General features: G+C 46.2%; 1 protein-coding gene across 2 annotated transcripts in view; it reads right to left on the bottom strand.

The window, feature by feature from the left end:
* The window catches only part of SREBF2 (sterol regulatory element binding transcription factor 2), a 39,767-nt gene extending 30,085 nt beyond the window's left edge, over window positions 1-9,682 (bottom strand). The window contains exons 1-3 of one of the 2 annotated variants that reach the window (XM_073327219.1): window positions 9,451-9,682; window positions 1,546-1,929; window positions 238-419 (exon numbers count right to left, since the gene is read on the bottom strand). In XM_073327219.1, coding sequence (XP_073183320.1) covers window positions 238-419; window positions 1,546-1,929; window positions 9,451-9,532 — 648 coding nt within the window. In that variant the 5' untranslated portion in view covers window positions 9,533-9,682. The remainder of the gene's footprint in view (window positions 1-237; window positions 420-1,545; window positions 1,930-9,450) is intronic. The other variant, XM_073327220.1, reaches the window with a different exon arrangement.
* Between the last annotated feature and the right edge of the window lie 4,251 nt (window positions 9,683-13,933).

The raw sequence follows: 13,933 nt of genomic DNA, 5'->3' as shown, positions 1-13,933 counted from the left end.
ACACCCAACAACTCAGGATCCCAGAGTAAGCCCAGCACCAATCAAGCAACTAAGCCTCAGCTAGCCCCATGCGCCACACCCCATCCTTGGATCAGTCAAGCAACCAAGCCTGCTCCTGCACTATCCTCCTCGATGGATCCTGGGGATCCCTAAAGTTCTGCAAATTGTGCCCTCCACACTGCATTTGCTGAGGGCACTAGACACTCCCTTCTTTGTGTATTCCATATTTTTACTTACTGGAACTTGCTGGACCTGAGGAGCAGCTACTGTCTGGACTGTGGCAGGGGTTAGCGTTTGGATGGTGCCATTGGCAGCCTGCGTGAACACCCTCTGAGCCTGCACAGTCTGCACCTGCTGCTGGATGGTCACTGGCTGAACTTGGGAGGACGTCACCAGGCTCTGAACTTGAGGCTGAAGCACTGAAAAGGAGAAAAAGATGTGAGGGATAGCACAGCAGAGAGGCTCTCAGTCTGCAGGTTGTGACACCCAAGAAGTCTGTAAATGGCTTAGTGGGTAACTCATAGCACCTCCATTACCTTGTGAACTTTCACACAATTCCCTTAATGGCACTGGACCTAGCACAACAGAACCTGGGATGCACTGGGACCAGTTGGGAGCAGCTGAATGGCAAGAGCATGGGAGGAAGAGGTTGGGCACCCTTTTGTCTGCTGAACGCTTTAGTTATAACAGAGTCTCTGGCCCGGCCTTCCCTACAATGCTGCCATTAGTACTCCACGTGACTTATCCTTGCATAAGCTCTTAGCACCTGAAATGAAAACAGAATCCAATGCCTATGCAATAGAGAACTATGATGACTGACCTTAATGAGAGCTCATTATTATTTTTATTTTAGCCCCCCGGGGCAGGAGCTTTTTGTTCTGTGTTTGTCCAGCACCTAGCTCGGGGGGTCCTGGTCCATGATTAGGGCTCCCAGGCACTAAGGTCAGATGTGTTCCAATTAAACCTTCTGGGAAGTGCCCCTACTCACCAAAAGCATTACTCTGAGTACCTGAACTCTCATACCACACGTCTTAGTCCCTTATTTTATTGCCCTGGATACAGTCACAGAGGGAAGACAGCTCAACCTTCTAGTGGCAAAACATACTGCCATACGGGAGAGAATGAGAGTTCAGGTCCTGGGTTTATCCTTTGCTCCCACAGCTAGGAGCAGTACAAAAGTAAACTATGACATAATTCCTAAAGCAGCATCTACAAAGCCCCCTAAGAAGCCAATGCAAAGGATTGTGGGGCCACGTTTGAGGTGAGCAAGTGGAGCTGCGTCACAAGTAGATCATATGAAAAGAGTTAGAAACCCATACACTAGAGTTTTCCTGTCTTGCCCATTGAATCTGAGTGAAAGTACACTTCATTTAGATTGAAACTCTTCATGCAATACAAGTGATTTCCCAAAGACCAGGTCATAAATTAGAATTACTGGGCAAACAGCATCCTCTAGAGCCATCATGCCTAAGTTTTCTTTGAAAGGTAGCTCTTTTTCATGACTACAAAATAAAAAATACAGTGTTTTGAGCCCCCAGGCACTACCTTGAAAACTCGTGGCTGCATTCTGGTATATTAGCGGTTGCTGAATGAACCTGGTCTGGGGAGCAGAGCTGAAAGTTGGAGTAATCATCACAGTCTGCTGTTGGAGCTGGGGCTGGAGCTGGGGACGAGGCTGAAGGAGGGGTGCAGATCGCTGAGGGGCAGGTGCTGCTGCCTGGGGCACTTTGACTTGCACAGGCTGGAGTTGGGGAGAGGCAGCGGTGGATGGGAAGGACTGCAGCTGTGCCTGGCTGTATGAGCTCTGCAGTGGATGGTCCAAGGTTCCACCAGCGCTACCTTCACCACTGCTCTGGAAGGTGCCACATAACTGCTCTGAAAACAGATCCGGAAACTCCCCGACCTGGTTGCTGACAAACTGCAGCATCTCTGAAAAGAATAAGAAAACATTTTAAGTGCTATCCTCATACTGCTCCATTCCTCCACCATCATTAGGTCAGGTTCAGAAGCTTATGTGAGCGTGGGAGGGAGGGGACAGAGGTTCAGGGTGATCCAGAACTGCAATAGGAGAGGCTACATGACACAAACACACAGTAGTATTTGCAGACAGCAAGGGGTCACATCTAGAACAGTGGTGGGGAGGAGGTTGCTACAGTCAGGAGTGAGACGCAGAAGAGCTGCATAAGAAGAGTCTGCAACAGCACCTACCCATGCGGAGTCTGACTGCAGCCTGTTCCGCAACTCCCACGCCAATAAGAATTAATAAAGCCATCTCCAAAATGAGCGCAGACATTACAAAAACCCACATTTTAACACAGCAGCCTTCTGAGGCAATCAGATGTGATATAGGAACAAAACAATTGCAGAGCGCCACACAACAGTTACTCTCCCACCAAGCTTTTAGGGGAGCGTAAGGGAATAAATAAGCACCTCAGAAGTGGGGAAATTTGAACAAGAATTAGGCTTAAGTTAAAGTTTAAACCTAAGGGAAAGACAAAAACATAGCGGAACCATCATCCTACAGGGCTTTGGTGAGAGGAAGCAATGCCCACATTTAGTTCTTAGATTTTTTTTTTAAAAGGTGTTTATTTTAAAAATAAACATGCCTCATGATCTCCTGCAATACATATCCCTTATAAACAGGCTAGAGTTTTACAGCAATCATTAAATCTAATGCAAGCATTGATCCATTAACAATGGAAACAAAGAAAAAGACATTAGAAATGAAAGCATCACTGCTCCCTAAAAGGATCTAACCTAGAGATCCTTACATTTTATCCTGCAGAGTGCAACAAGTCCATAAGGCTGCCTTGGTGGCTAGGTAGGGGTGTAGGGGAAAAGAGAGCTCTTCATAAGATGTTGGCTCAGTTTGTACAGACACAGCAGAAGAGCTCTTAATACTCTGCATTTATATAGGACTTCACTCCTCCAAAATGCCACATACATATTAACTAATTAATTTTCACAGCCTCCATGGCAGAAAAGTAAATATTATCCAGCACCTTTGCATCCTCTATGCTTTTTACCATATTAATCTGTCTCACTTCTACCCAATGGGCATATCAGTAAATTGATGGGATAAATCCCCAAGAGTGAGGATAAACTATTTTAAAGAAAAAAAACTGTCAAGTCTGGGAGACCCAAACGGATTCCCCCAGCCTAGTTATACATCAAGAATAAGTTGATGTTACTTCGGCTACAAGAGGTCCAATAATTTACTTTTCATCTGCACATCAGCTATCTGAGGGAAACAGCTACCAGATGGGGCAAAAGACTTATCAAACTAACTGTGGTTTTGGCCAAATGAATGAAGGACATACGTTTTTATGTAGCGTACAATGAACCTGTCACAAAATACTATTGAAGGATGTAGGAAAATGTCAAGAAAATTAAACATTTGTAAATAAGGATAACATCTACATTGGTGCTAACATGGATAAAATGACAAAAGATATTTATCCTCATAAGCTGTCAAACTGATGACCAGCTGGGGTCAGGAATAAAATACCCACCATGCTTATCACTGTAGTCTTACACAACAAGGCTTTTCAGTTTCCTCTGAAAAATCCATCAGCGGCTATTATTGGAGGCAGGAAAGAGGTCTAAATTGGACAAGGTTTTGTTCCGGCATGGTAGTTCCTATTTAGGAGCTGATTTTCAACTGTTTTGTATTAAAGAGCATTTATTCACAATTTCTGAAGTTACTGACTTGGAATCTTAGGAGTTTTTTGTTTACAAATATATTGCTTCATCACAAGTCAAATCCCACTTTTATCAGTAACCAAGTGCTGCCTAAAGTGAATTTGACCAAAAAGTCAAAAACAAAAAAACCCCAAAGGATGAATTTCAGGAAATTTGGCTGCATATGGAACAAAAACATTTTCCAAAAACTATATAGCTTTGCTAGTAGTAGTACAATAAGGAGAATAAAATACAAAGAATTGTAAGAAACACACAGCCAGATGACAACGCTCCCTCCTAAAACTTAATTGCCAAAGCAAAGAAGGAGAGAGGAAACCTGCAAAATAACCACGCAAACCGCATAAGCCAGAAAATAAGATTTCAGGAATATGGAAGGCTGCCAACAGCTAGCAATTAAATGATGAACCTCTTATTTTGCAAAGATTATATATGCCCTTAAGTGTTTGAAAGGAGTGAACCACTAAAGAGGAACAAGACAAGTTACTGCAGAACACAGTTCTAGGCAACCCTGTACCAATAAAATGTCAACAAAATGTTGTGACATTGAGTCCACCTATGATTTAATACCACAATCACATCAGTAAAGAAGCTGAGCTCTTTACCAATTAAACAAATGCAAAGAACTAGTCCAACACTTGAATTATGTTTCTCTCTCCTCCTTGGATGGTGACCAGAATTTTGTTTTTTTAATTAAATAAATACAGGTTTATTTTTAAAAATATATCAGTCAATTTCAAATTTAATTTTAAATAATCTATTCAAATCATTTCTATTAAATACAAAAAATTAACATTAAACATCACCTTTGCTGCCAAGTTTTAAAGAAAGTCAAACCACTGAGCTGGTGGAAATCAGTGGCTAGGCACACAGAACTACAATTTGTTGAAGGAAGAAAGGCTCCTGGGCTTCCCTTCCCTCCCTGATAAGCTTCTCCTTTGCTTTGAACTGAACATAAACATGAGTGCAACCAGAACACTGACTGCAGACTGATTAGAATTTGCCTCTTGCCTCAGTGTCCAAGCTGTAAGTAGCATCCCATGCAGCTCCTCAGGGAGAGCATTATTTATTTATACTCGCATGGAGTAACTCAATCTTCAGTTTTCAGAGTAACAGCCATGTTAGTCTGTATTCGCAAAAAGAAAAGGAGTACTTGTGGCACCTTAGAGACTAACCAATTTATTTGAGCATAAGCTTTCGTGAGCTACAGCTCACTTCATCGGATGCATACCGTGGAAACTGCAGCAGACTTTATATATACACAGAGAATATGAAACAATACCTCCTCCCACCCCACTGTCCTGCTGGTAATAGCTTATCTAAAGTGATCATCAGGTGGGCCATTTCCAGCACAAATCCAGGTTTTCTCACCCTCCACCCCCCCCACACAAATTCACTCTCCTGCTGGTGATAGCCCATCCAAAGTGACAACTCTCTACACAATGTGCATGACAATCAAGTTGGGCTATTTCCTGCACAAATCCAGGTTTTCTCACATCCCCCCCACCCCCATACACACACAAACTCACTCTCCTGCTGGTAATAGCTCATCCAAACTGACCACTCTCCAAGTTTAAATCCAAGTTAAACCAGAACATCGGGGGGGGGGGGGGTAGGAAAAAACAAGAGGACACAGGCTACCTTGCATAATGACTTAGCCACTCCCAGTCTCTATTTAAGCCTAAATTAATAGTATCCAATTTGCAAATGAATTCCAATTCAGCAGTTTCTCGCTGGAGTCTGGATTTGAAGTTTTTTTGTTTTAAGATAGCGACCTTTATAGAATCATAGAATCATAGAATATCAGGGTTGGAAGGGACCCCAGAAGGTCATCTAGTCCAACCCCCCGCTCAAAGCAGGACCAATTCCCAGTTAAATCATCCCAGCCAGGGCTTTGTCAAGCCTGACCTTAAAAACCTCTAAGGAAGGAGATTCTACCACCTCCCTAGGTAACGCATTCCAGTGTTTCACCACCCTCTTAGTGAAAAAGTTTTTCCTAATATCCAATCTAAACCTCCCCCACTGCAACTTGAGACCATTACTCCTCGTTCTGTCATCTGCTACCATTGAGAACAGTCTAGAGCCATCCTCTTTGGAACCCCCTTTCAGGTAGTTGAAAGCAGCTATCAAATCCCCCCTCATTCTTCTCTTCTGCAGGCTAAACAATCCCAGCTCCCTCAGCCTCTCCTCATAACTCATGTGTTCCAGTCCCCTAATCATTTTTGTTGCCCTTCGCTGGACTCTCTCCAATTTATCCACATCCTTCTTGAAGTGTGGGGCCCAAAACTGGACACAGTACTCCAGATGAGGCCTCACCAATGTCGAATAGAGGGGAACGATCACGTCCCTCGATCTGCTCGCTATGCCCCTACTTATACATCCCAAAATGCCATTGGCCTTCTTGGCAACAAGGGCACACTGCTGACTCATATCCAGCTTCTCGTCCACTGTCACCCCTAGGTCCTTTTCTGCAGAACTGCTGCCTAGCCATTCGGTCCCTAGTCTGTAGCTGTGCATTGGGTTCTTCCGTCCTAAGTGCAGGACCCTGCACTTATCCTTATTGAACCTCATCAGATTCCTTTTGGCCCAATCTTCCAATTGGTCTAGGTCCTTCTGTATCCTATCCCTCCCCTCCAGCGTATCTACCACTCCTCCCAGTTTAGTATGTTTATGTTTATGTTTAGACAGTTTATGTCTGTGATTGCGTGACCAGAGAGATTGAAGTGTTCTCCGACTGGTTTATGAATGTTATAATTCTTGACATCTGATTTGTGTCCATTTATTCTTTTACGTAGAGACTGTCCAGTTTGACCAATGTACATGGCAGAGGGGCATTGCTGGCACATGACGGCATATATCACATTGGTGGATGTGCAGGTGAACGAGCCTCTGATAGTGTGGCTGATGTTATTAGGCCCTGTGATGGTGTCCCCTGAATAGATATGTGGACACAGTCACTTGTCACTTTGGATGGGCTATCACCAGCAGGAGAGTGAATTTGTGTGGGGGGGTGGAGGGTGAGAAAACCTGGATTTGTGCTGGAAATGGCCCACCTGATGATCACTTTAGATAAGCTATTACCAGCAGGACAGTGGGGTGGGAGGAGGTATTGTTTCATATTCTCTGTGTATATATAAAGTCTGCTGCAGTTTCCACGTATGCATCCGATGAAGTGAGCTGTAGCTCACGAAAGCTTATGCTCAAATAAATTGGTTAGTCTCTAAGGTGCCACAAGTACTCCTCTTCAATCTTCAGTGTACATCATAACCATTAATTACTGTAATTAAGCCTTACCACAATCTTGTAAGATAAGAATATGACCCTCATTTTACAGACTGGGAAGCAGAGAGAAACAACAACTGATTTGCCCAAGGCTACACTGCAAATTAGTTGCAGTTATTACTCAAGGACATCTGACTCAATCCTGTGTTGCACCCATTAGACACCCACTGCCTCAGCCCCATGCACCCAAGGGCACAACTGGTGAGCAAAGCAAGGAAAGGCAGTTAGCCCAATATCAGGCCAAGTTGGCAAATCTCCACTGTCTTTTGCAGGTCAGTTTTCATTTTCAGCCCCTGGGGAATCAACAAGAGCTGTCTGTCAAGCAGTAAGTAAGTAGCTCATTTGTTGAAGCTTTTTGGTTGCCCCAGGTTGCTGGAAAGTAGATTCCCATCCTCTCCAGCACTGCCCCACCATCTGAGTTCTCTAAAAACATGAAGAGTATAAACAGTAAGGAAGAGGTAGAAATGTTTAGAGTGATCCAAAGAGATGTAACAAGGAGCAACAAGATGAAACTGAACAAAGGGAAAACTTTTCTAACAGTAAGGTACATGATCTGTAGAATAACCTCTCATAGCAACTAGTGGAAGCCAAATCACTTGAGTCATTTGAAACTGACTTTGAAAAAGCCCTGGGGAATATGCTGTTGGAAACAGCCAAGCCTTGACTTCAGCAAGGGTGGTGCTGGGAGAAAAGATGTGATTTAATTGGGCTCTTCCATCTCTAATTTCTTTGATTCTAAGAAAGATATTTGTAATCCCTATTACTGCTGGGTAGTACTGGCAAGAAGCTAAAAACAAGAACTAGAAAAAAGGGACAGGACCTACTAGACCTGGGACAGAGCACCTGTCCCAGAACGAAAGGGCACTATTCTAATATGTTCCATATAGGTTCCTATACCACACTCACCACCCGGGTATCTAAACACCACCCACAGTGAGTCAATCCCTTGAAAAACATTTAAAAGAACAGCGGGTACAAGTTAAACAAGATTGTTCATCAAGTGACAGGACTGCTCCCACACATCAAAGTAGAAGCATTTTTAGATACAGAGTTCCACATTGTAAACTCTTAAATAAGTGACTTAAACTGACAGACTGGTATACATGCTGCTCTGAGAGACATTCTACACACCCATAACACAACAAGGTAGTCAGTAGGGATACAGGAAGAAAGCAAGCAGGCACACCTCTATCCCCTAAGGAAGTCCCCTGACACTAACGGAAAGCAGGTTTCTAGGGTGCAGCTACCATGCTAGCTGAGCTGTAGCTCACGAAAGCTAATGTTCAAATAAATTGGTTAGTCTCTAAGGTGCCACAAGTCCTCCTGTTCTTCATGTCGGCACTGTTTCACATGGAGGCACACAGGTTGCTGCAGGCACATCATGGGAAGACCAATGAATAGGACACACACATTGCATGCCTGCCTGGGGGTGGGATGGGGACAGTTTCACCACACATGACTCATATCTATAACAGGCAGACACTCCTAGGCGGGTACATAAATGTTGTCTAGGCAGGCACATGTATCCAGGACTGCAGGGGTGGCCTCACAATGTACATCATATACATATGATAAGAGGACGTGACATATCTAAAGGAGCAAGTTTTACCACACACCCTGCAAGTCTACTGAATGATTTTGCCCCACTAGATACTGTGCAGGTGATCACAGGCTTGCCACATGTACGTCACACCTATGCTACACATCCCAGAGTGGATGGCCACAGAATGGCCACATGTGCGTTAGTGAACCCCACACATTTCATTCCCCTGCCAGCTACTCTGTGGAGAAAGACACAGGCTTAAGCTGCCACACACATCACTCTCCCCATCAGAGAAAGGGCGGGGGGGGGGGGGCACAAGCTGGCCATACACCCACTACATACCTTAGAAACGAGTGGGCAAAACTTGAAATCACACATGCTGAGGCCACCACCAGAAGCAACCACAGCCCAGTTACACATCAGTACCTCTCTCCACACACATGGTAGTGCCCCTTGGTGTACCCCCCAGGGAGGTGGGCAGAGCCCTGGCATATGTCAGTGCCCCCCCATACACCTACCACATAAGAACATAAGAGATAGCATGCTGGGTCAGACCAATGATCCATCTAGCCCAGTAGCCGGTCTTCTGACAGTGGCCGGTACCAGAGCACCAAGAGACACAGAGAACAAGGCAATTATGGAGTGATCAACCCCTGTTATCCAGTCCCAGCTTCTGGCAATCAGAGGTTTAGGGTCCCCCAATGCATGGGGTTACATCCCTGCCTAATAGCCCTTGATGGACCTATCCTTCATGAACTTATCTAGTTCTTCCTTTTAACCCCCTTACACTTTTGGCCTCCACAACATCCCCTGGCAAGGAGTTCCACAGGTGATTTATGCAGCGTGCGCACCACCTCCAGACACCCCCCTCCCGAGAGGGGCGGGCACAGCCCGGGCTCCCTGCCCTGCGGACTCCCCGCTCTCACCGTCGATGTCTCCCAGCGTGAGCTCGTCCCCCAGCTCCGTCAGGGTCTCCATGGCTTCCATACCCAGCTCGCGGGTCTCCATCCCGGCTCCGCGCACGAGCCCGCCCCCGCCCGGGCACCGCCTCAGCCCAGGTTCCCAGCACCCGCCGCTGCCGCCTCCATCTTGGGCCAGCCCCGCCCCCACCTGCGTGCCAGGCGCCGGGGCCGCGCGCTTCCTCGGTTTGTTGTCAATGAGACCAGGTCTCCTCCGGCCAATCAGCGGGCGAGGCGGCTCGTGGTGTGATTGCACGTCAGCGATCAGCAGCTGCGATTAGCATACGGGGCCGAGCCCTGCCTCCTTTCCAGGTGGAATATTCATGAGGGGGCGGGGACAGAACGCTGATTAGTTATTAGTCCGAAGTAGGATTTAAAGAGACAGGACGAATCTGGGACAAGGATGAAGCGGCCTGGAGGGTAGCGGGTGTGGTGAGGGAGGGGGAACAGTGGGTGTGGTGACGGTGGGGGGGCTGGAGGTGTGGTGACAGGGAGGGGGAGGTGGGCAGCGGGTGTGGTGAGGGAAGGGGAACAGTGGGTGTGGTGACAGGGAGGGGGAGGGGGAACAGTGGGTGTGGTGAGGGAGGGGGAACAGTGGGTGTGGTGACGGTGGGGGGACTGGGGGTGTGGTGACAGGGAGGGGGAGGTGGGCAGCGGGTGTGGTGACGAGGGGGGTGGGCAGTGGGTGTGGTGAGGGAGGGGGAACAGTGGGTGTGGTGACGGTGGGGGGCAGCTGGTGTGGTGACGGGGGGGGGGAGGGAGTGGGAGAGGGACGGGGCACAGCGGGTGTGGTGATGGCGAGGGGGGGTGCGGGTGTGGTGAGGGCGAGGGATGGGGAAGGTGAAGGGGTGGGCGAGGGACGGGGGAATGGCAAGGCAGGCGAGAGGCACAGATGTATTGTCAATCTGAAGCATTCAAAAATCTCAAGTCAGGCCCGCAATATAATGCCAACAGGGTAATTTTGGCCCAGTAACATGCCCTCCTGGCAAGAGGTACCACAGTGCAGCACCAGTAAAGACACAATAGCTTGGCTATGGTTTTTCAGCATGGCTGCTCTTGCCCAGGCTAGGCTAATTCGGGTGCCAATCACCCAAGTTAATGCTGCAGTGAAAACTACCCGAAACGAAGAATAATTCCAGTGCAGTCAGAGGTCGTCTTGTTGCCCATTTACTCGATTTTTATTATGAATCTTGTAATATTTGGTGTTTTACTTACTGCCCCAGATCCTGGAGGCAAGTGATTGTGAGAATTTCAGCTTTCATATAAAAAGGGTAAGTTTCTAGCCCTCCTGGTAGCAGAGAAAATATTGCAAATGTGACTTGAGTGCATAGATGCTGACTCCATGGGTACTCGGGCTGGAGAACCTATGGGGAAAAATAGCGGGTGCTCAGCACCCACCGGCGGCCAATCAGCTCCTCCCCTGCCTCCCGAACAGTGGGGTGCAGGAGACGCTGGAGGGGAGGGGATGGAGCGGGGGCAGGAAAAGGTGGGGGAGGCAGGGGTGGGGCCTTGGGGTTAGAGGTGGAGTCGGGCGGGGCCTGGGGCAGAGCAAAGATCTAGCAACCACTGGGGGAAATGAGGAAGCTGGCGCCTGTGCCTGAGTGCTCCTAAAGACTCAGAAACCAGAAGTCAATTTTAATTATTATTTTTTTAATTCTCATGATTTTAAAGCCAATCTCTGTAATTTTTTGAGACCTGACTCATGATCTTGAATGTCTGGGGCTGGCAATAGTACATTGGAGTTTCACTAGAGTAGAAGAAGAAGAAGATTAGGCCCCCTACCCGGTTAAGGTTAAACCAGTGTCATGCAGCTGCCTGTGCCTCACCTGGTCATGATGCATTCCACACGGGCCTCCCATAGGTCCTGAAATACACATATTCTCTATATAGTTAAAAACCTCTTTCCAGGCTCCTTTACCTCACTGCAGCCTTTGTATTATGAATCACTCCATTCTCCTGGCTCTCCTCCCTAGCTCTCCCTTCTGTCACAGCTCCTCTTCTATCTAATTCAGCGCTTTCATGCTGGATCGTCTTCTTCGCTAAGACCCCTTTTTCTATGGAGTCTAACCACATTCAGTTCACTGCCTCTGATCTTTTCTAATCTGCCTTTTCCCTCATGTTCCCAGGAACACACCCACCACTTAGGCTCTCGCTAAGTCCTGTCGCTTCTTCCTCTTAATTATCACCAGAATCCTCCTTTTCCTTTCTGTTCCCACCATTAAAATCATGGTCAGTTCTTGCCCTTATTGTTCTAACCTTCTCCTCTTCAGCGTGTCCAAAATACCACTAGTAATGTCATCTTTGTCTGCTTCTGCTCCATAGTGATGCCTTCTTTTTCTTGTGGCTTCCTGCCTCAACACATCCAATTCAAGCTCATGTTAATATGCAAGGCCTTATGTAATTCCCCACCTACACCTCTGCTCTCACTTTCCCTTAGCAACTCCCCACCCACCATCTAAACTCTTCCCAGTCCTCTCAGTTTACTGTTCCTTTTTCTGTATTCTCTCCTTCTCCCCGCACAGTTCTATATCCTTCTTTCCTACTATATCCCTGTCGTCATCGTCAGGCATCTCTCCTCCCTCTTCCTCATTAATAATCACCACACTCTCCCCATCCTGAATCGTTGCCTGTGCGTTGTGTTGGTCATAGTTTGAGAGTCAGTTCTGTGGGTAGAAAACATTGATCTAGAAGTAAAGTACTGCATAAGCTTATAGCACTATATGAAGAAAATAGTAACAATAATTAATAGTGAAATAGAGCAGGCATTTAATAGCAGCTTTACACAACAATGCAGGACAAGGAGTGAAGACAATAGCATCCAATTGAAATTGTCAGGAGAGTTTTGATCAGCAGAATGCAACTTCCCAAATAAAATTTAGCCAGACCATTGGGGCTACCACCCCTACTTTTATGGAAAGTGCCATGGGGTCTGTTTAGAGTTCTGATGCTCATTAGAACTTAGAGCCTCTCTGTTTGTGTGCCATCTGAAAGACAACCGCAACACTGCTCTTCTAGCACTATTCTGGGGCACTGGTTTAGAATAGACTCTAAAGGATGACCACCATCAATTACAAATAGTACTTCCTGCAACACCGTGGATTTTCCTGAGAAGTCTCCCATCCAACTACTTTCCAAACCAGACTCAACTCTGCTTAGTATAATATAAGATGTGAGGTTTCAGAGTAACAGCCGTGTTAGTCTGTCTTTGCAAAAAGAAAAGGAGTACTTGTGGCACCTTAGAGACTAACCAATTTATCTGAGCATGAGCTTTCGTGAGCTACAGCTCACTTCATCATACTGTCTACTGCAGTTTCCACAGTATGCATCCGATGAAGTGAGCTGTAGCTCACGAAAGCTCATGCTCAAATTAATTGGTTAGTCTCTAAGGTGCCATAAGATGTGAGGTGATCATACCACCAGGTGGCATAGCCACCCCATTCCCTGTATAGGACACAGCTGAAATTTAACCCTGCAAAACCAGCTGTTAGCACAAGACGTGTGAATGGAGACATTTCCAAAATGAATTCCTACCCATGGATTCTCAGCACTGCAGATGGACCATGTTTGACCAGAGCCAGGAGACAGAAATCTTACCAGGCAAACCTCTTCCGTTGCAGAGTGGAGCAACCAATCTGTAACATGAGTAGCTATGCAAAAATGAGACCCTCTAAGACAAAGGGACTGAATGTTTTTCAAAAGGTAATCCTATATTCAGTCATTTGCAACTGCTCCTTCTCATCTGTCTTCCCAACTCCTCTGCATCGTGTCCCAGGAGGCAAAAAGAACATAAGAACAGCCATACTGGGTCAAACCAAAGGTCCATCTAGCCCAGTATCCTGTCTTCCGGCAGTGGCCAATGCCAGGTGCCCCAGAGGGAATGAACAGGTAATCATCAAAAAAGAAAAGGAGTACTTGTGGCACCTTAGAGACTAACCAATTTATTTGAGCATGAGCTTTCGTGAGCTACAGCTCACTTCCATCCCCTGTCGCCCATTCCCAGCTCCTGGCAAAGAGAGGCTAGGGACACCATTCCTGCCCATCCTGCCTTATAGCCATTGATGAACCTATGCTTCATGAATTTATCTAGTTCTTTTCTGAACCCTGTTATAGTCTTGACCTTCACAACATCCTCCAGCAAGGAGTTCCACAGGTTGACTGTGCGTTGTGTGAAAAAAAAATACTTCCTTTTGTTTTAAACCTGCTGCCTATTAATTTCATTTGGTGACCCCCTAGTTCTTGTGTTATAAGAAGGAGTAAATAACACTTACTTATTTACTTTCTCCACACCAATCATAATTTTATAGACCTCTATCATATCCCCCCTTAGTCTTCTCTTTTCCAAGCTGAAAAGTCCCAGTCTTATTAATCGCTCCTCATATGGCAGATGCTTCATACCACTAATAATTTTTGTTGCCCTTTTCTGAACCTCTTCCAATTCCAATATATCTTT

This window comes from Lepidochelys kempii, chromosome 1 (assembly GCF_965140285.1).
Source record: "Lepidochelys kempii isolate rLepKem1 chromosome 1, rLepKem1.hap1, whole genome shotgun sequence".
NCBI classification, from domain to species: domain Eukaryota; kingdom Metazoa; phylum Chordata; order Testudines; family Cheloniidae; genus Lepidochelys; species Lepidochelys kempii.
This window is presented reverse-complemented; position numbering and strand designations above follow the sequence as displayed.